Below are 19,076 nucleotides of genomic sequence, written 5' to 3' on the forward strand. Positions count from 1 at the left end.
AAAGAGGACAAAACAAATTTGTAGTCTTTCCTAGGATTTTCTATTTGGACATTTGACTGTATTATTTGTTTAGTTTTAAAGTTATTACTAGATCTTGACCCGTGCGACCGCACGGGTATTAATTTTCAGTTTTAGTTTTTATTTATTTATACTAAATAGTATATTTATAATATTTGATCATTTTATATTGACTAATCTAAGGATGAGTATTTAGGTATCCATTCGAATTCGGTTAAAATCTATTCGGGTTTGAGATTTTTGAGTTTAAAAACTCTACCTCTATTCGGGTATTTATAAGCTTTGGTTCCGATTTGATTTGGATCTTTGCGGGTTTGATATCCCGTTTAAACTATTTTTAAATTTTTTAAATTTATATATATTTAAATATCGTTAAATCTAAAAAAATATATAACATGTAAATTTGAGTAATGTAAGCTAAAGTACGTAAATTAAAAATTAAAATAGGTTTAACTTGAATATTTGGATGAAGAATAAATATATATTTTAAGTTTTTTTTGGTGTTTTGATTATTGTTTATCTACTTTAGATGTTTACTTTTGACTATTTTTATATTTCAAATATTTTAAACAACTTAAAATAGCTTATATTTTGGATATTAACTCGAAAAATAGCTAACATATTGAAGTATATAAATATGATTTAAATACATTCGAATATCCGAAATATTTCGTTCGGATAAGGTTTAGTTATGGTTCTCTAGATACCAAAATGGTAAATCTGTTTGGATATTATCTAGTTTCGGTTCAAATTTGGTAATATTTTTTTCGTTTAGATTTGTTCAATGAAGAGTTGATATTATAATTTCCATGAATTGTTTGTCTAATAAAAATATTTTTTTTTTGAATTTGACACTGATTTAATTGAGAAGTTAATGAAGTGTATTTAATTCAAATTTAATTTAAAAAACACATTAATGTAAGTGGAAAAGACAAAGCATTAAAATAGGAAGTATTATTTAATTGTGTATTTAATTCAAATTTAATTTTGGAAAACACATTAATCAAAGTGGAAAAGACAGAATTAAAATAGGAAATAATATTTAATGTCAGTGGCATGGAAGTGTAAATAAAACTGAAAACTAAGGGTTATTTTATATGGGTACTTCTCTTTTAATAATATAGATGACAAAATAAATTAAAAACAGTCTTTAAACTTTGACGTCACTGATGACTTCGGCCTTGAAAACAGATTTCTTTCTTTTTGTCAACAAAATAGATTTATTTTTAAAAGCTTAGAAAATTATTTTTCTTTTTAAAGGAAAGCTACCCATTTGATAATAGATTTAAAAACTGTATTTTGTTTATTTATGCCAATATACAGTTATTATTTAAATTACAGTGAAACCTCTAAATTAATAATGTTGGGACTACACCAAAACTATAATTTTTATTAATTTATAGAGATTATTAATTTATCGAGATACTAGTTGAACCAAAAACTTAATTTAGGACTATGAAATTATATTAATTAATAGAAATATTAATCTATCGATTATTAATTTAAAGAGGTTATATTGTATTCATATTGTAAAAATACACAAAAATCAGATTAAATTAAACAAAATAGCAACTATTCGTAAAGTATAGAAAACTATATGTTTTATTTACGTAACATAATATTGAAAATTTTTGAACTTTTACTTTTCATCTAAGATAACCATGTTAAATCAAATTTTAATTAATTTAATAATAATATATTTCAATTATAAAAATAATAAATTTAGTTTTAGTATAATAAAATCTAATTATAGTCTAATACAAATCTTTTATTTTTATCTTCTAAAAAATGGTTCATTAAATATCAAATCTGAATAAATATCATTATAAATAGATATGAATATAACTTTAATATAAAACGAAAAATAATTATAAGATGTATTATTAAATTATTAAACCAACGAGACCAAAGTGCATGCTTATTATAACCCACGAATCTATTCAGTTCGGTGTTCAGTTTGGGTTTAATTCGTTTTTTAAGTTTTTGGTTTCTAAAAATCATCTATCATTTTTATATAATATTGCTTTGTTTAAAATTAAATGAAAATGAAAAAGCGCATACAAGTTGATTCATTGCTCACGTAAATGCTAAGTCACCATTTTGGATCTCCAAATGATTTAGGTTCTTATATTGGCAAAAAAAAACAGTCATATTATAACTTGCTTGTTTTGAAAGATCAATGTATGCCATTTGTGCTAAAATTGACGTTGCATTCTAATAAATCTTAGTTTAGTTTGATATAAAACATAACGAAGTCTCTATAATCGGCTCCTAAAAAGAAGTTAAACCTCCCAAACAAATCAAATTTATAAAATACCAAGAAAACAAATATTAGAAAATTCCCACTACCAATAATTTTGAAACCAAAAATATATATTTCTATTCATAGCGAGAGGATTTAGTTAGAATTTTTTCCCATGATAACTTCTTTCCAGTTTTAAAAAGAACAAATTAAAAGAGGAAAATATGGCGGGCTGCAACAAACCCCAGCTCTACCTCACGACCATCGTCCTTACCGTGGTCTTCTTGACGGCGAACCAAGCAGTGGAAGGGCGTGGCAAGGGCCTCTGCGCCCGAACCGCATACCCAAAGTTGTGTCGACCGCTGGTTAAAGGGTCAAATCCCAGACTAGCCACACTCAGCACCATTTGTTCCCTCGAGACCAAGACAAGACGGGAGATTGCAAACGCATCAAAGTACAAAAACGGAAACAAACAAGTTACGATTTGCCACGAGAAACTTAGAGACGCGGCCTTCAACCTTAAGAAGGCGAAGTACAGCCTCCATAAACGACATACTAAGATGCTGGGAATCTTTTTGACCAGAGCAGTGTCTGATTACGGCGTTTGCGTCAACACGTTCGTAGACTCGCATCAAGTTAACACCGTTCAGAATGCTGCGGATGAGCTGAGGAAGACAGGAACTAACTGCTTGTTTCTTTCTACTTTAATTAGAAGATCGAACCGAAGGAGGAAACGTTCAAACAAATCCCTCAGAAGCTGAAAGAAAAATAACATGTTTCCGCTTTGGAGGGTGTTCTTGATCGACACCAATCTTGTAATGTAATTATAATAGAACTCTTAGCCATTTCTTGATTCTCAAATGTAATTACCAAAAATAAGATCTCAAAAAGGGAACTACATTGTGATGGAGTTTCGTTCTCTCAACTGTAAATCAAAGCTCAGATCAAACCAATCCACAGAAACATGAACAGTCATAGCCTATTTTTTTCTTTTATTACCAGTAAGAAACAGAGCAGAGAGAATGCAAGTGCTCGCTCTTACACGACTAACAATGTCTTGCTTGAAGGGAAATTAAAAAAAAATGAAGGAGATGAGAGATGGAACAGACCTCACTCTTCCTGACATAACTCATCGAGCAGCTTCTCTGTTGCTTTATCAACCTTCACCTTCTCCATCTTCAGGCGCTGGCGCATAGCAGGATGGCTCTTTCCAGCTGCTGCATATGTTCTTATCAATGATTCAAAGGTCTCCGCGGCTACATCATCCGTTCCCTTCTTTAAAATCTCCACCAAACTCTCAGCTCCGTTAACATCTTTCTTTTCCTCGAACTGACTCATCAAACTTCTGACTGTTTCCTGTGACGGTAGCCACTTACCACCATCTCCTTTGCCGATAGAAGCTGCCTTAGCCATACATTCAAGTGCTTGAGCCGTATCACCCCTCTTCACATAGTAATCCATAAAGAGCTCCCACGTTTTAGCATTCAGCTTCCCTCCTCTTCTTGGAGATTTCTCCTTGAGCTCATTTGCCTTTTCGATGAGACCCTCTCTGGCATAAGCTCCAATCATCACATTTACAACCCGGATGTCGTAAGTAGAACAGTTCGCTTGCCATTCCTTGAACAGTGTCTCCGCACCAGGTACATCCTTCAAGTTCACCAGCACTTGAATCATGTTCAGATACGCAACATTCGAGGTTTTCGGCATAGCCAGCCTCAAAGAACGCCAGATCCTATAAACCTCACTCAGTTTCCCAAGCCGTCCATACAATGTAACAAGAAACTGATACGCCTTGAAATCCCTGTCAGTGTTCTTCACCTCCAGCTCCTGAAGTGCCTTCTCAGCTTTCTCAGAGAGTCCCGCATCAACGTAAATAGACGCCATGTTACTATACGTAGTCCAATCCGGAGCAACCCTACCATCTCTGTTCATCTCTTCAATAACTCTCTCAACACCAGAGACATCCTCGGTAGCAGCCAACGCCCTCATCCAGACATTGTACGTGTAGGAATCCGGCATGACGTTCTCTGCCTTCATCTCCTGAATCACCCCCGGAACCCTCTCGGCCTGTCCCGTCTTTGTGTAAAGAGTCATGAGGCTGTTGTAGGACATGGAGCTAACAGTGATGTTGAGCTCTTTCATCTTGTTGAGTAGACCTTCCGCTTTCTCAGTCATCAGCTCCTTGCAGTAACAGTTCAGAAGAGAGGCGTAGGTGAGCTCGGTTTTAGATGTCTCCGGAAGAGCGACAAAGTAAGCTTCTCCCGCTGTGATTCCACGAGCTTTGGCAACGAGATCGAGATGGATTGCTTGGTCACTCACCGTCTTGTTCATACCTCTATGTTCCATTACTTCAGAGAGCTGCAAACAAACCCCAAAAAAAAAAGACTCTACATTTGAATCTCACAGTGAAAAATCAAAACCACACCTAGTCCAAGAGGAGAGATCCAAAAGTGACTAACTTGCTCGTAATGAACACCTAAACCCTAAATCCTAAATCGTAAACCCTAATCCTAAATCCTAAACCCTAACTTGTTTCGTAATCTCCAAAATGGCGATACCTTGAGAGCGGGGTAATAGAGGCCGCGGCTTCGGAGCTTCTTGATCGTGTCTCCGACTTCCCATTTGAAGACGTGTTTAGTGCCCTTGAGGAACTGATTGAGCTGCTGACGAACATTGACCTCGGATCCGCCGTCCTTGAAGAGACGATGGTAAAGGGGTTCGTCGAGGTACTTCTTCGTCGATCTCTTTACGATGTCTCTCGGCCGGCTCAGATGTCGCAGCGCCATTTCACCTTCGGATCAGTAAGCAGCGAGAGTAGAGAGTAGAGAGAGAGAGAGAGCGTCGTCGTGTCTCTCTGAGGTTTCCGGTAAACCCTAGTTGACTGTCGAGTGGAGAAGAAACCTATCCATGGGCTTGTTAATTGATATTATCAACTAAACTTATTGGGCCTTTAAGCAAGCTTTTTACAAGAGAGATTGTTTTGAAATTTTAGATACCATTTTAAAAATATACTTTCAATCAAAATACCTTAACATTTAAGTTTATAGTTTCCTGATAATTATTTATGGTTTGGTATTTAGGAGATGATGTTGAATTTATAAATTTCTATAATAAATTTTAAATATATATGTATATATATATTTAAATGGCTTTCATGTTTAAATTGCAGTGCTGAAAATAAAATTATAAGACTATAATTTTTTACACATATATATACATATATATATACGTATGTAAGTGCCCTTCCTGAGACCATGCGTAGTCAGCGGAGTCGTTTCTTGCCATCACGCACAATCTTCGTTCGGAATGGTACCAGCAAAAACTGAAACTAGAAGGATTTATGCATTTGTTACATCTTGCGTCCATCCTTCAAATGTAAGAAAGAGGATAGAGCATTGATTGAAGAAGATGAACATACATGTTGATTGAGATTAAAAAAAACAGAAAATCCAAAAAAAGAAAAACAAAGAGATCGATTGATTGAAAAACAAAAAGAAAAGAGCGATTGAATAAAAGATCCAGAACATATCGATTGATTGATCGAAACTCATAAAATAAAGAACATAGAACAAAAACTACTGAATACAATAAAGTATATGGGAATTCAAGAGAGAATCTTAGTTACGATTTCGAAGGGAAACAAAAGCTAAAAGACTATGAGAGTAAGCACAAAACGAATCTTAATCGTTTCCAAGAAGAACGAACACAGTTACGAAAGAACCGTCGACCCAACAGAGTTTGGTGACTAAATGATTTATCTATAGTAGGTAAAGAAATTTTATGGGAAAAGTAATAATGTTAGCTAAAAGAAGATTTGGATTCGCTGACCGAAGGTCATGATCTAGAATATGGTCCATCCTTGTGCCACTCTTACGGGTGGATCTGGACTCAAATATTTATAGATTTTTGGAAAAGGTCAGCTCAGCTCAGCTCAAATTGACATCCCTAATTCATCCTAATAAATTGGAAGTAATTGATGAAAGAAATGAGTACGAAAATAACTACAAATCACTGGCTCTCATCATCAATCCGTTCATACATAGATTAGTTGATTTCGAACTTGACACGGATATGAGCTTTTTGCTAAGGTTTTGCTTCCTTAATATACTCCACCAAGAGGATTAGACGGTTCCTCCCTTATCTTTTACCACATGTGGACGGTGGACACAAATGACATCAATTGACTATGGTGCCAAAAAAAAGTGTAGCCTCTTATTTAATTTTCAAAAAAAATATTATAATCATTAAAATATGGTAAAATCATAAATATAATTTTTAATGTGTCATCAATTTTATAATAAATATTATCCATGAAAAATAAAAAAGTTTTTAAGAATGAAAAACTTATTTTTATAAATTTGCTTGTCAACCTGGGTTACCAAAAAAAAATGCGTGTCTTCAAAATGGTTAGATCAGCCTTGATAAAATTCACATGGAAGAAAACAAAAGGGGTCAAACGTTGATCCAGTCTTCAAATAGAACTAGGATTGACCAAGATTCAAAACTTTGAAGGGAGACTCTCTCCATCTCGTTACTTCATTGAATACATGCACGGAAAATGATATATACAGGGCTTGAATATAGTAATAAATTAATAATTACTATAGAGGAGTATGTGTAAATTAAATTTATGAGGCTTAGAGTCACGCGTTTCCTCGGGTTCCTTATTATCATAAAAACCTATTTGAATACTTTTGCTCCATGTGTTCACTCACTCATACACATTCTTCATTTCTTCATTCTTCAAGGATCACGCATACATTCTCCCACAATTGGTTTTAGTCATCAATAGTTTATTTATAACTTCGAAGATCCTTGGCTTGCTCTTGTCCAACAAGTCCCATTTGTAATTTAATTTAACCATCTCGTCACCAGTCAAGAAGAAGTCGTACTAGAACATTATGCGGATATACTCATTTACCAAATTGTGAAATATTTACGTTATAAAGTTATCTACAACGTTAATGAAACTTCAATCATCGATATATATATATATATATTGTATAATTGGTATATCTATAAGGTTCTAGTCTCGTTGTTCAATAATTTATTTGAGTTTTATAATGATGGGAGGCTGACGCTTTGGCTAAGTCTGCCTTTTGCTATGTTAAACTCTTCTTCCTGCGGTTTTGGAGGGTAACTATAACCTTTTCGATTTGTAATGAAGAAATCTACAATTGAATATGATGATCTTAGAACATCTCCAATGTATTACTCCAAATTTTACTCCAAAATGGTGCAACTCCAAAATGGAGTGATGTTTTACTCCAATGTATTACTCCATTTTTACTTCAAATATAGTTAATAATTGTTAATAATATCTTATACTTATAAAAGTTTACTAATTAACCCCAACTATTTTATGTTTGCAAAAATACTTTAAAATATAATTTATTTAAATTAAACATATATTATTAAAAGGTACAAAAAATCATAAAAATACAATAAAACATAATGTATAAGTTGGTTCAATAATAATCATTAGAATATTTTCCCACAAAGGATCGATTAATGCATTTCGTAATGAAAAAATGAGTTTCTTTATCTTTGATATTCCTAAATCGAGTATTTTTTTTTTGAAATCAGACATTTAAATCATTTATTTTATGTTATTTTCATTTTATATTATTTTTGTTATTTAATTATGTTATGCATTTGATGTCAAATTATTAAATAATGAAATAACTTATTTTTTATGTTGTTGTATCATTTTAAAATATTATTTAAATAAGAAATAAGAACATTAAAGATTTAAAGGAACATTTCATAAATAAAAAAAGTTCAACTCCAAAATAGAGTAATGTGTAAGATTACTCTATAAATGGAGTAACTTTAGTCATTACTCCATTTTAGAGTTGGAAATGAAGTGGGGTTGGAGAGGATTTTACTCCAAAATGATATTTGGAGTAGAAAATGGAGTAGGGTTGGAGATGCCTTTAGAGTTCCATGTTACTGCATAAATAGTGATACCAAAAGATAACATTATTGATAAATATTATGCATCTTTAAGGTCCACATTTACATGTATATATATAATCCATAATAATGCAAAAAAGTGAAATACAAAAATGACATATATCTCTCACATTTAATTAAGATGCAATGTATTTATCAAACCAGTGGACCTTAAGTTAGATGTGCACTCAATCTCACTACCTCTCGGTTCTTTGAATATTTTTCTTAAACCAGAAAAAGAAATACAAAAAAATTACGAATTTACAGAAACAAAATTACTAGTATCATCATATTACGTTATTTTAACCAAGCAAAAGTAACCGAATCGACACTGATTTCTTCAAGTCGCTGTTGACTTGACTATAGGTCTATAAGAGCATCCGCATTAGCGGATCTAAAGCGGATCATGGGCTCGAGTTCTAAGGGCCGAATGAATAAAAGAAAATGAAAAATGGGTTTATTTGCGTGAACCGGGCCTTACGGATGAACCCGTAAGAAGGGAGTTCAAGCCACGCGTCGATCACTGATTGGCTTCTCCTTTCCGCGTTGACGACGAAGAAAGCAGGGTTTCTTCGTGACTCGACTCATTTCTCTTTTCTCTCTAAAATTTAGGGTTTGTTCTCTCGGGGGCGATATTTTGTGCGACGGCGATTCCCGAAGGTTCTCTCCATCCAATCGACGACGGAGTGTCATCTACACAATCTCAGGTGAGTATCTACTAGATTTACGGTTTGTAGAGTCCATGTTCGGGTCGAAAGCGGTTACTCGATTTGAAATCGATTTGGGCGTTTCGAGTTTTAGAGTTCAATATTGTCATGGGGTTTCGATAATCGTCATGGGGGTTGTATTTACCCAGTTAGGGTTCGTTAATCGGGGATTCGATGTTGATTTGGGGATTTAGGGTTACGGTTCCAAATTGATTTGGGGGTTTTAGGTTAGGGTTGTTAATCGATTGTCTGGGTTTCGTTTGATGGTTTAAAATCGTCCATGAGTGGTTTATTGATTCGTTTTCATTTGATTGTTAACTTTAATGAGTTTGCTAATGAGTTCTGTTTGTGTTTCTGCTACAGATGGATCCCGCAGCAGAGAGAAGAGACGCAAAGAGGAACATTGAGTACAACAACTCATTAGGCTATGTGGCGGATTCAGAGTATGGTATTCCAAAAAGGTGTTACTGCGGTGGGAGAATGATTGCTGAGGTTCAGAGGAAGGAGGAGCACGACACTCTTCCTGGGAAACGGTTCTTCACCTGCATAAACTACGAGGTAAGAAAGAAAACATAGTTTAGTGTTTCTGTTATTATTTTGTTTATGTTTTTAATTTGAGTACATGGTTTTACCAAGGGTGATGGACTCCACTACCGTCAGCCTTGGGTGATTGGTGTACAGGAGGAGATCGAAAGGCTGACTAGCCGGCTGGAGGAGGCTGAGAAGGTTATCAAGGAGGTGCCCATCCTCAATGACCAGATCGTGTCTCTAGAGGTTAGTGATCATTCATTGAATTGTAATGGTTATTGTTTGTTGCTCTTTCATTAGTTATTAGTTAAATTAAAAGAGAGTATTAACTCATTTTCATTGTTCTTTCCATGTCCAGGAACAGGTTAAAACCCTCTCTGGTCTGCTCGATGTTCTCACTGTGAAGGTGCATGACCTGGAGATGGTGTGCTTCGATTAAAAAGCAAAGGTACCGTCTTATCTCATAGGTCGCTTATTTGTGATGCTTTTGTGATGCTGTGATCTCGTTATGTTTTTTTTTTTTATTAATATGTTAACGTTAGCTGAGCTACTTGTAGTTCAGTTAAAGTTAAACTAGAAGAACAACTTCATACTAGAAGTTGTTGTGTTTACTAAACTAGAAGCTAAAACTAGAACTTGTAAAAATTACCATAAATTCTTTATGTTTGTTGGTTGGTTGCTGTGATTAAGAGCGATTGTACTGAGCTTTAAATAATTGTCTCTACTGATTTGATAGGTGTAGTTAAATGAAGTTGTTGTGTGATCAATGTTTGGTAGTTAGAGTTAACTGTAGTTGAAAATTGTAGTTTAAAAACATAACTAATGCACTTCTAAAACACACACATTCCAAACCGAAACAAAAATGGAACCTTTTCCCCAAAACCCCCAAGCCTCTCCCGTTAACCAAAGACGCAAGTGGTCAACCAAAGAGGACGTTGTGCTCATCAGTGCTTGGTTGAACACCAGCAAGGATGCAATCGTCAGCACTGACCAGAAGGCTGGAGCTTTTTGGAAGAGAATAGTGGACTACGTGAACTCCAGCCCTCAGCTCAGTGGCGCCGTCCCAAGAGAGTGGAGTCAGTGTAAGCAGAGGTGGGGGAGAATCAATGAGCAGGTGTGCAAGTTTGTCGGCTGCTATGAAGCAGCAGTGAGGGAGCAAGCCAGTGGCCAAAACGAGAATGATGTCATGAAGGCTGCCCATGACATCTTCTTGAATGACATTGGCATCAAGTTCACACTTGAACATTGTTGGAGGGAACTTCGGTTCGACCAAAAATGGAAATCACTGGGTGTTGCCAAAGATGGTCCCAAGGAGAAAAGAAAGGAAGTTGTGGAGGAGATGGCTGAGGAGGAAGCTGCGGATGTTCGGCCTCCTGGTGTCAAGGCTTGCAAAGCAGCCAAACGCAAGAGGCAAGGTTATGATGAGATACATGGCATGCTTGCTGTGAAAAAGGAGATACAGAAACAGAAACTCCTTGAGCGTCTCCTAGCCAAAGACCCTACCCATCTCTCTGCAAACGAAATCACTCTCATGGACAAACTCATTTCTGAAATGATTTGAAATCGGTTTGTGGTTCATTTTTACTTCATGTTTGTTGCTTGCTGTTGTGGTTCATTTGTACTTGCTGTTTGTTGCTTGCTGTTGTGGTTTGTGGTTCATCTCATGAGTATTTAATTTTGTTTCTTGTTTTCTTTTGTCTTGCAGGTCACGGGCTAGAGTTAAAGTTGTATGGCAGGAAGGGAATGCACATGTTTCATTAGCTTTAAGGTTGTAGTGTATCACGGGAAGTGTAGTGTTTTGTTGCTTTCTACACTTCATTTCAATTATGTATTATTCTGTACTTGTTTGGGAAGTGTAGTGTATCACGGGAAGTGAAATGTACTCTGCCTTCTCTATATATAAAGCTATGTACCCTCCTCTTTTTTACTATCTCTCCACAAACATTCACTCTCAACTCTCCATCTCTCGACAATACTAACTGTCGACAAACATTCACTCTCTGCTCTTCTTTCTATATACTCTGAACAACACTATCTCTCAACAAGACTAACTCTCACTCTCCATCTCTCGACATACTATCAAGACAAATATAGTATACTCTTCTCTCTATCTCTCTTTGTCAAGATTAATTTTTTTTTAAAAGATATATTTCTCATGAGATTAATTTTTTTTTAAAAGATTAAACTAGTGAGATTAATTTTTTTTAAAAAAGATTAAACTAGTGAGATTAATTTTTTTTAAAAGATTAAACTAGTGAGATTAATTTTTTTAAAAGATATAAACTAGTAAGATTAAATTAAATTTTTTTAAGGCTAAGATATGTTTTATATAAAACTAGTGAAAATTAAACTAGTGAGATTAATTTTTTTAAAAGATATAAACTAGTAAGATTAAATTAATTTTTTTAAGGCTAAGATATGTTTTATATAAAACTAGTGAAAATTAAACTTGTGAAAGATTAAACTTGTGAAAGATTTAAATATGTTTCTAGTGAAGATTTATATTTTTTCATTTTCATTTTGTATGAAGGAAAAAGAGTTCAAGTGATGTCTTTCTCATCAGATGATGCAGCAGATAAATTAATTGAAGATACGTTAGACCAACATGTTGATAATTTTATCGACCAACAAGTTGATAATTTCATCGACCAACAAATTAAAAAGCCAAAGAGACGAGCTTATATCGAAAGACATAGGGAGCAAGGCCACCAAGACCTTTGGAACGACTATTTCAGTGAAAATCCTACATACCCACCAGAAATGTTTAGGCGGCGTTTTCGAATGACCAAGCCATTGTTCCTTTCCATTGTCGATCGCCTGAGTAATGAAGTTCCATACTTTCGTCAAAGACCAAATGCTCACGGAAGGTACGGCCTATCTGCACTTCAAAAGTGTACTGCGGCTATACGTATGCTAGCATATGGTCAATCGGGCGATACGTATGACGAATATCTCCGACTTGGTGAGAGTACCGCACTTCTATGTTTGGAGAAGTTCAACGAAGCGATAATACAATTGTATGGAGATGAGTATCTACGAAAACCTACACCAGCTGATCTTCAACGATTACTCGATATCGGAGAGGTACGCGGTTTTCCGGGAATGATAGGCAGCATCGACTGTATGCATTGGGAGTGGAAAAACTGCCCAAGGTCTTGGAGAGGGCAGTTCACACGAGGTCACGGAAAGCCGACCATTGTCTTAGAGGCTGTGGCATCACAGGATCTTTGGATATGGCACGCATTTTTCGGTTTACCAGGTACCCTCAACGATATTAATGTTCTCGATCGGTCACAAGTTTTTTCTGACATTATACAAGGTCGAGCTCCTAAAGTTAATTTCACGGTCAACGGCCACAATTATCGTATGGCGTACTACCTTACAGACGGAATCTATCCCAAATGGTCAACATTTATCCAATCCATCCCACTACCTCAAGGTCTTAAAGCTGAGCTTTTTGCTGAAAAACAAGAATCCGCCAGAAAAGATGTCGAACGTGCTTTCGGAGTTTTGCAATCGAGGTTTGCAATAGTAAAAAATCCTGCTCTACTATGGGACAAGGAAAAGATTGGAAAGATTATGAGAACTTGTGTCATACTACACAATATGATAGTAGAGAACGAACGAAACACATATATTCTGGCTGATACATCTGAGTTCGAGTCGGGAGAATCAAGCAGGAGTTCACAGGTGGAAATCTCGCAACCTACGGACTCCCCTTCCAACTTCGTTAATAGGCATGGCATTCAAGCTCAAATTCGGGATCAACAGAAACATGATCGTTTGAAAGCCGATTTAGTTGAAAATATATGGCAAAAATATGGTAATCTAGATGAATAATCTTTGTATGTTTTTGAATTTCCATTGTATTAAATTAAAAAAAATTTTAAATTTAAAAAAAAAAAAAATTAATATTATTTTATTCTTATGAACCCCATTTTCGGGTTCACTAATGGAAGAACAAAATTAATACGGGTTCGTCACTATTCCCGGACCCACATAAAAACAATAAAAAAATCCCTATGAACCCCCCCTTGGGGTTCACTAATGGGCATGCTCTAAGACTTCTCTAAATCACACGCTTCATTATTCTTTTCACATTTTCCATAGTTACAAACTGATATAAACCCTAAAAACATCCCTTTTAAAAACCACTTCCCTTCCAAAAACATACCTCTTTCTCTTTCTCTCTAACCTCAAACGACAAAAACTTATGGGACTTTCCGGCAAGACCCACCACCAGCTCAACGTCGAACTTCACGAAACTTCGGAGAAATGGGCCATAACTGGAATCTCCTTACGTGGGCAGATGAAGCCGATTAGCCTCTCCTCAACTGCCGTAGCCGACACGGAATATGTCGACGTTCATCAAGATCAGTGGCCGACGACTCCAACGGCGGCTTCCTTTAGAATACCGACGGTTTTTCCGTGTCCTCCGCCTCCAAAGAAACGAAAAGCATCGTCGAAGTTTGGCTACAGCGGCGCTAGAGAATTCTTCTCTCCACCGGATCTCGAGACCGTCTTCATACTTAAAGCAACAGCCCCTTGATTCTAATGATAATTATCTCCTCTGTCTCTAACCTATTTAGGTTTATGATAAATCTTATATTCATAAAATCAGTTTCTTCCTTAGTTTAGCCGGTTACTCTTTAGCGCTTTCTTCGTTAATTTCGATTTATACAAGGAAAATAATGTTAGGAGTTAGGACAGTAATATTTAAGGTTTGAAACTCTATGTTCTTGTATAATTTGCTTTTTCAGTAAAACTGATGGTTATATGATTTGTGTCTTTATACCTTTTCTGCTGTTACATATGTTGAACTCCTTTGATTGTTACAATATAAAAAGTGATTACTTTTTATTAGTATTTATTATGATAGGGTTACATCAGTACGATCCTAACTATTGCATGTTCTTTTTTTTTTAACACCACCTAACTATTGCATGTTCATGCGTATCAAAGGACAAATGCATCTCAACTTCCAAAAGCCTTAATTAGCCTCAACAATCATGAATCAACATGTATTAACCAAAAACGTACAACTTCTTTTGTCCCCTATATCTTTAGTTTCAAAACTTTCAAATAACTGGAGGATTACCAATTTCCTGTATTTTGTTTTATTTCTACATTTTAAGTGTTGGAAAGTAAAATATCTCCACTTTTTGTATCCTTCAGTCTTGAGGTATATACCCTTATTGGAGATCGATATTTCATCTTTTAGTTTAACCTAAATTAGTTTCTAGCTAGATAACGATGTGAATTAGTGCTACTTAGATACTTATAATTATTTGCTACAATGTAAGGGTTTTTCGGCTTATTAAATCCCACTCCAATTGTTTAATTTGGCATCATAAAGCTCTTTAGGAATCTTTGAAGGATGTCAATAAAAAGGATTTAGGAAGACTTTCAATCATATACGAAGATTAATATAGTAGCATAAATTTTACAAACTAATGAAATCAGAATAATTGATTATTATTTTGTTGTTGTTGTTTTTAAATTTAGATACACGATAAATATACTTTTATAAATAACTGTATATTTTTAGTTTCGGATATAAAATATGACGGTTTATATCCTAAAAGTGTGAACTTTTTTATAAAACTAAAAGATGGTATCTCAAATGGTGCTACCTTAAAAACATTGGTTAGTATAATATAAACTTTTACATGCGTTCTATGGTTTTGGAAGCAGAAGCTATTATAGTTTGGGCAGGGAAATGGTTTCAATTATTTGTCTACTGTAGTTTCAAATCGACTTGACTGAAGTTGTGGCGGTATTAATGGATTCAGAGAAGTGCCCATTCCTTGGATACTGCATGAGATCCGACATTTTCAAAATTTGTTCCCCAGGTGAAAGGATACTCACTCTCCTCGTGAAGTGAATTTATGTGATGAGATCTCTTTCTAAGTTCTGTGTTTCTTTAGTTACCTTTACCGCAAGATGTTGTTTTAAAATAATCTTTTTGAAACTAAGATTTTGTTTTAAAATATTACTATATGCTTTGGTTCCAGATCTTAAAATGTATGAACCTTAATCCGGAAACTTAGTCATAGAATAAATAAATCGTAAGTCAATAATTGCACATCACAAAAACGTAGTTCGAACTCTAACAAAAACCTTTGAAAGAATATTTAGCACCATATTAAATACAAACTCAACCATGGTAATGGTATTATCAGAAGAAACACAAAGGATACCGTGAAACTACCATCGTATCACTCATTTTTGCAACTAGCTTTGAGAACTTGTTCTCCACTAATCGCGAGAACCTAATTAAAACGCTACTTAAAACCTTAAACACTTCATATTTAAAAACTTTGTAGACAAGAAAAACTTCTGTAGTCTAAAACTCCGATACCATGTGAAGTACGCAAGGGAACAACTTGATTGTATTTTAACATCTCAAAGAATACTTAAACATACCCCATTAGCCGATTTGGTTAGGCCCCACCTTATCTCGACTATATATATATACACACAAAAATATATATATCAACTAAGATTTCTGTTTATCTCGAAGTTATATCAACTAATATACCATTATCCAATCAAAACATACCTTATAAAACAACTATATGGGTTTAAGACCATTCAAACGTAACCATGCAATGTGACATGGGATGATGGGTAGCAGATTCCATGAATTCCCAAGTAATGCAATGCCTATACACAAATCCATACCAACAAGTACAAACGTGCTTTTCAATGCATTGATACGGAAAGATGGTAGGAAAAAAAACTCCCTTTTACAGAAGGGAGAAGTTGCTACATTTACCGCAAACAATAATACAAAACCAAAGGACTTTGGAAGACTACCACTTAGACGCGAGACCGGCCTTTAACAGAGATACATACAAGAGCTGGTTCCATGTGTCCGGTACACCCGGCAAGCACCAATGACTACAATCTTGGTGGCTCACAGCCTCTCTCTTTTCCTTTTCCGTCTTGTACACCGTCCTATATATAGAAGGGTGCCCATCTTTTCTAAAATCAGTTAGCCGGCTTATGTTCATGTAAATCACCGGTGTTTTCATTGTATCACGGAGGATGTACTCGAGAGCTCTCATCTTCGAAGGGTACTTTTTTAAGTAATGCGTGTTATAGATCGGTTCTGTTTCGTTATGGCATTGTCCTCCTGAGTTCCATGGCCCTCCTCTAATAAAAAGAACATCGGTTCAATAAGGCCAAGAACAACGCTTTTGAAGTAAATAATAAAAAGTATTTTACCTGAAATGTGTTTCGGAATAGCCTCTAAACACAACATGGGTTTGGTTGCGGTCGATGTTCTTGTCGACCCATTTGGCCCATGTGGTGAGAGCTCGTTTATATGCTTCCAGAACCTTGAGCCTCGGGTACACTACGTTACCTTCTTGGTAATAGTTTTCTCTGCCAAAGAACATCAAATTCATTGTTAGGTCTGCGCTCATTAACCGTAAACCGAAGAACCATACCAAACCAAAAAAAGAAACCGAACCGAATTTCATAGAACTCTTAACGGATCCTATATCTCTAGAACCAAAAAACACGAACCAACACCAAAATGCTCATCCCTAGTCACTGTTACAGAATCATACCCTAGCTTTGTTTTGTCATGAGTCCACCAATGACCAGTGTTGAATATCAGTATATCAGCATCTCGATACATGGATGTAGTCTTGTCCATCATATCCAACCTTAACGTCTCCAGTGTCGTCCCGTTCACGCCTCTGAAACTCGATTCCCTTACAAAGAAGGGAGAGCCAACGAAATCAACCGTGCAGTTATAGTCCTCGAATCTGAAAGCGTAGAAGCCTCTCTTCTTGAACTCTCTTCTCCCTGAGATCTCATACACACGTTTCTTGTCCTTGAGGCTGTGTCTAAGAATGCAAACAAGAGACTCCCACATGTTTCTGTTGATGGAGTCTCCGACGAAAACAAGCTTCTTCCCTCTTAGCTTCTCAAGAAAGTCTGTCCCGTTCAACCTTTTTAAGATTTTCCAAACACAAATAGTAAAAATACTCCAAGAAAACAAGAACACCAAGAACCATAATAAGGTAATACTAATAACTTACCTGGGAATGTCACAACCGTTTGGCTGCCATTTCCATTTAACATAACCATCGTCAGGTCGTTTATTAGCTTGACAGTTGAAATCTCTGTCTATATAAGGACACGAACCAGGTGGGTAATACGGCATCGTTTCATCATCAGCTCTCACCCAGTTTCCATCGTAGATATCACAATCCTCGTAAGAAACTCTGCTCCGATCTGCTTCTACGGTGGCATTTTTCTCTTTGCTTGCGTCGGCAGATAGTAAGCTCGAGCTATTATTGCCTACACTTATAGTAGTAGCATTTGCTTCGAGGGTATTTTGGTCATTTCGGCTTGAGACTTTATCATCTTCAGACAAACTCGGATCCTTCACTGTTAGGCCAGATCTTTGTCCAGATTCAAAGCTTGAGACTTCTTTACCTTCTCCAGACAAACTCGTATTCTTCGGACCAGTACCTCTTGCTTGTCCAGATTCGAAGCTTGGAGCTTTGACATCTGGAACTGGAACTACTTCAGGCTTCTTCTCTTCAACTTGATTGGGAGGAGAAGAAGATGACTCTGAAGAATTGAATTGAGGAGAAACAGAAGAAGAAGGGTTGTTGTTGTTCAGATTGGAGTTTCTGAGACCTTGAAGCAGAGGAGAGACGAAGGGGACGTTGAAGGAGGAGTTAGTGAGGGAGAGAAGTGTGACGAGAACGAGTGAAGCAGCGATTCCTAGTGTGAATCTGGACAGGATGTTTCTTCTTCTCGCAGACAAGAACTGGTCGGGGAACAAGAGCTTCTTCGACGGATCCATCTTCTTGGTTCAATCAAAAATGCAGTTGGAATGAACAGAGCATTTGGAGACTTGGAGAAGAAACTGAAAATTAATCAAAATGGTAACTACTTCTGGCTTGTGTAAAAGAGAGGGAGAGACAACTCTGTTGTTAGGTTTTGATTTTAAGGTGAGAACTTGAGTTTGTGGGAAATAGCGGTTTCTCTCTCGAGGGTGATGATTTCGTTTTTAACCATTGACTAGGTGATCACCCGCACCCTGTGCGGAGCGAACGGACCAAAAGAAATTATAAATTTTAATTATAGATATTAAAAACATAAAAATGACATATGGTATAATTAGCATAAGTAATGTTGATATACAGATTAATGTAAGAAAAACCAATTTGGAATTAGAAGTTTATTGAATTTTTCAATCAACAAAAAATTTATTGAAGTATCCGGATAATGATAATTTTATTATGGTTGACAAACGTAATTGTCTTATTATCGAAGTTAAATCGTTATATTTCATTAAAATCATATTGATTTTGAAGTACATAAAAGTTGTAAGAAGAATATAAATAAATTGAAGTAAATTTAGTGGGTTTATTAGAACTCAAAATTGTAAAAGAGACCCTTATCGAACCTTAATATCCATTATGACTCAAAATACGTATGAGTTTCTTTTGATTTATCTTTTATTTATAAAGAGTTTTTTTACTAAAAATCTTGATGAGACATGAGATCATGGGCTACGGTTCGGATGTTGGATTCGATCTCTTTTCTCATCAGCTGATATATTTAGATATTGCCACAAAGTAATGTTGTAAATCCCT

The 19,076-nt window shown here is 35.6% G+C and overlaps 7 protein-coding genes and 1 long non-coding RNA gene across 8 annotated transcripts; 5 read left to right on the plus strand and 3 right to left on the minus strand.

The window, feature by feature from the left end:
* Positions 1-2,421: 2,421 nt before the first annotated feature.
* LOC108826765 (uncharacterized) lies at positions 2,422-3,091 on the plus strand. The gene has a single exon (XM_018600122.2). The coding sequence runs from the start codon at positions 2,485-2,487 to the stop codon at positions 3,019-3,021; it is 537 nt and encodes a 178-aa protein (XP_018455624.1). The 5' UTR covers positions 2,422-2,484; the 3' UTR covers positions 3,022-3,091.
* A 134-nt stretch (positions 3,092-3,225) lies between these two features.
* On the minus strand, positions 3,226-5,149 carry LOC108826763 (pentatricopeptide repeat-containing protein At1g60770). Its single transcript, XM_056994387.1, has 2 exons — positions 4,819-5,149; positions 3,226-4,618 (listed from the first exon to the last, which is right to left on the minus strand). The coding sequence occupies exons 1-2, from the start codon at positions 5,044-5,046 to the stop codon at positions 3,371-3,373; spliced, it is 1,476 nt and encodes a 491-aa protein (XP_056850367.1). The 5' UTR covers positions 5,047-5,149; the 3' UTR covers positions 3,226-3,370.
* A 3,441-nt stretch (positions 5,150-8,590) lies between these two features.
* Positions 8,591-9,967, plus strand: LOC108826862 (uncharacterized). The gene is made up of 4 exons (XM_056993552.1): positions 8,591-8,922; positions 9,286-9,480; positions 9,559-9,696; positions 9,809-9,967. The coding sequence occupies exons 2-4, from the start codon at positions 9,286-9,288 to the stop codon at positions 9,887-9,889; spliced, it is 414 nt and encodes a 137-aa protein (XP_056849532.1). The 5' UTR covers positions 8,591-8,922; the 3' UTR covers positions 9,890-9,967.
* Positions 9,206-9,678, minus strand: LOC130499462 (uncharacterized). The gene is made up of 2 exons (XR_008938328.1): positions 9,555-9,678; positions 9,206-9,473 (listed from the first exon to the last, which is right to left on the minus strand). It is a non-coding gene; the product is annotated as an uncharacterized LOC130499462 (long non-coding RNA).
* A 345-nt stretch (positions 9,968-10,312) lies between the features above and the next one.
* On the plus strand, positions 10,313-11,011 carry LOC130500249 (glutathione S-transferase T3-like). Its single transcript, XM_056995023.1, has one exon. The coding sequence runs from the start codon at positions 10,313-10,315 to the stop codon at positions 11,009-11,011; it is 699 nt and encodes a 232-aa protein (XP_056851003.1).
* Positions 11,012-11,997: 986 nt separating this feature from the next.
* Positions 11,998-13,290, plus strand: LOC108829640 (uncharacterized). Its single transcript, XM_018603258.2, has one exon. It carries the CDS (start codon positions 11,998-12,000, stop codon positions 13,288-13,290), a length of 1,293 nt encoding a protein of 430 aa, XP_018458760.2.
* A 253-nt stretch (positions 13,291-13,543) lies between these two features.
* On the plus strand, positions 13,544-14,230 carry LOC108838163 (cyclin-dependent protein kinase inhibitor SMR15). Its single transcript, XM_018611129.2, has one exon. It carries the CDS (start codon positions 13,664-13,666, stop codon positions 13,997-13,999), a length of 336 nt encoding a protein of 111 aa, XP_018466631.2. The 5' UTR covers positions 13,544-13,663; the 3' UTR covers positions 14,000-14,230.
* Positions 14,231-15,993: 1,763 nt separating this feature from the next.
* LOC108826766 (protein trichome birefringence-like 2) lies at positions 15,994-18,480 on the minus strand. Its single transcript, XM_018600123.2, has 4 exons — positions 17,505-18,480; positions 17,028-17,414; positions 16,681-16,839; positions 15,994-16,608 (listed from the first exon to the last, which is right to left on the minus strand). Exons 1-4 carry the CDS (start codon positions 18,278-18,280, stop codon positions 16,266-16,268), a joined length of 1,665 nt encoding a protein of 554 aa, XP_018455625.2. The 5' UTR covers positions 18,281-18,480; the 3' UTR covers positions 15,994-16,265.
* Positions 18,481-19,076: the final 596 nt, after the last annotated feature.

Source organism: Raphanus sativus, chromosome 9, assembly GCF_000801105.2.
Source record: "Raphanus sativus cultivar WK10039 chromosome 9, ASM80110v3, whole genome shotgun sequence".
Lineage (NCBI taxonomy): Eukaryota > Viridiplantae > Streptophyta > Magnoliopsida > Brassicales > Brassicaceae > Raphanus > Raphanus sativus.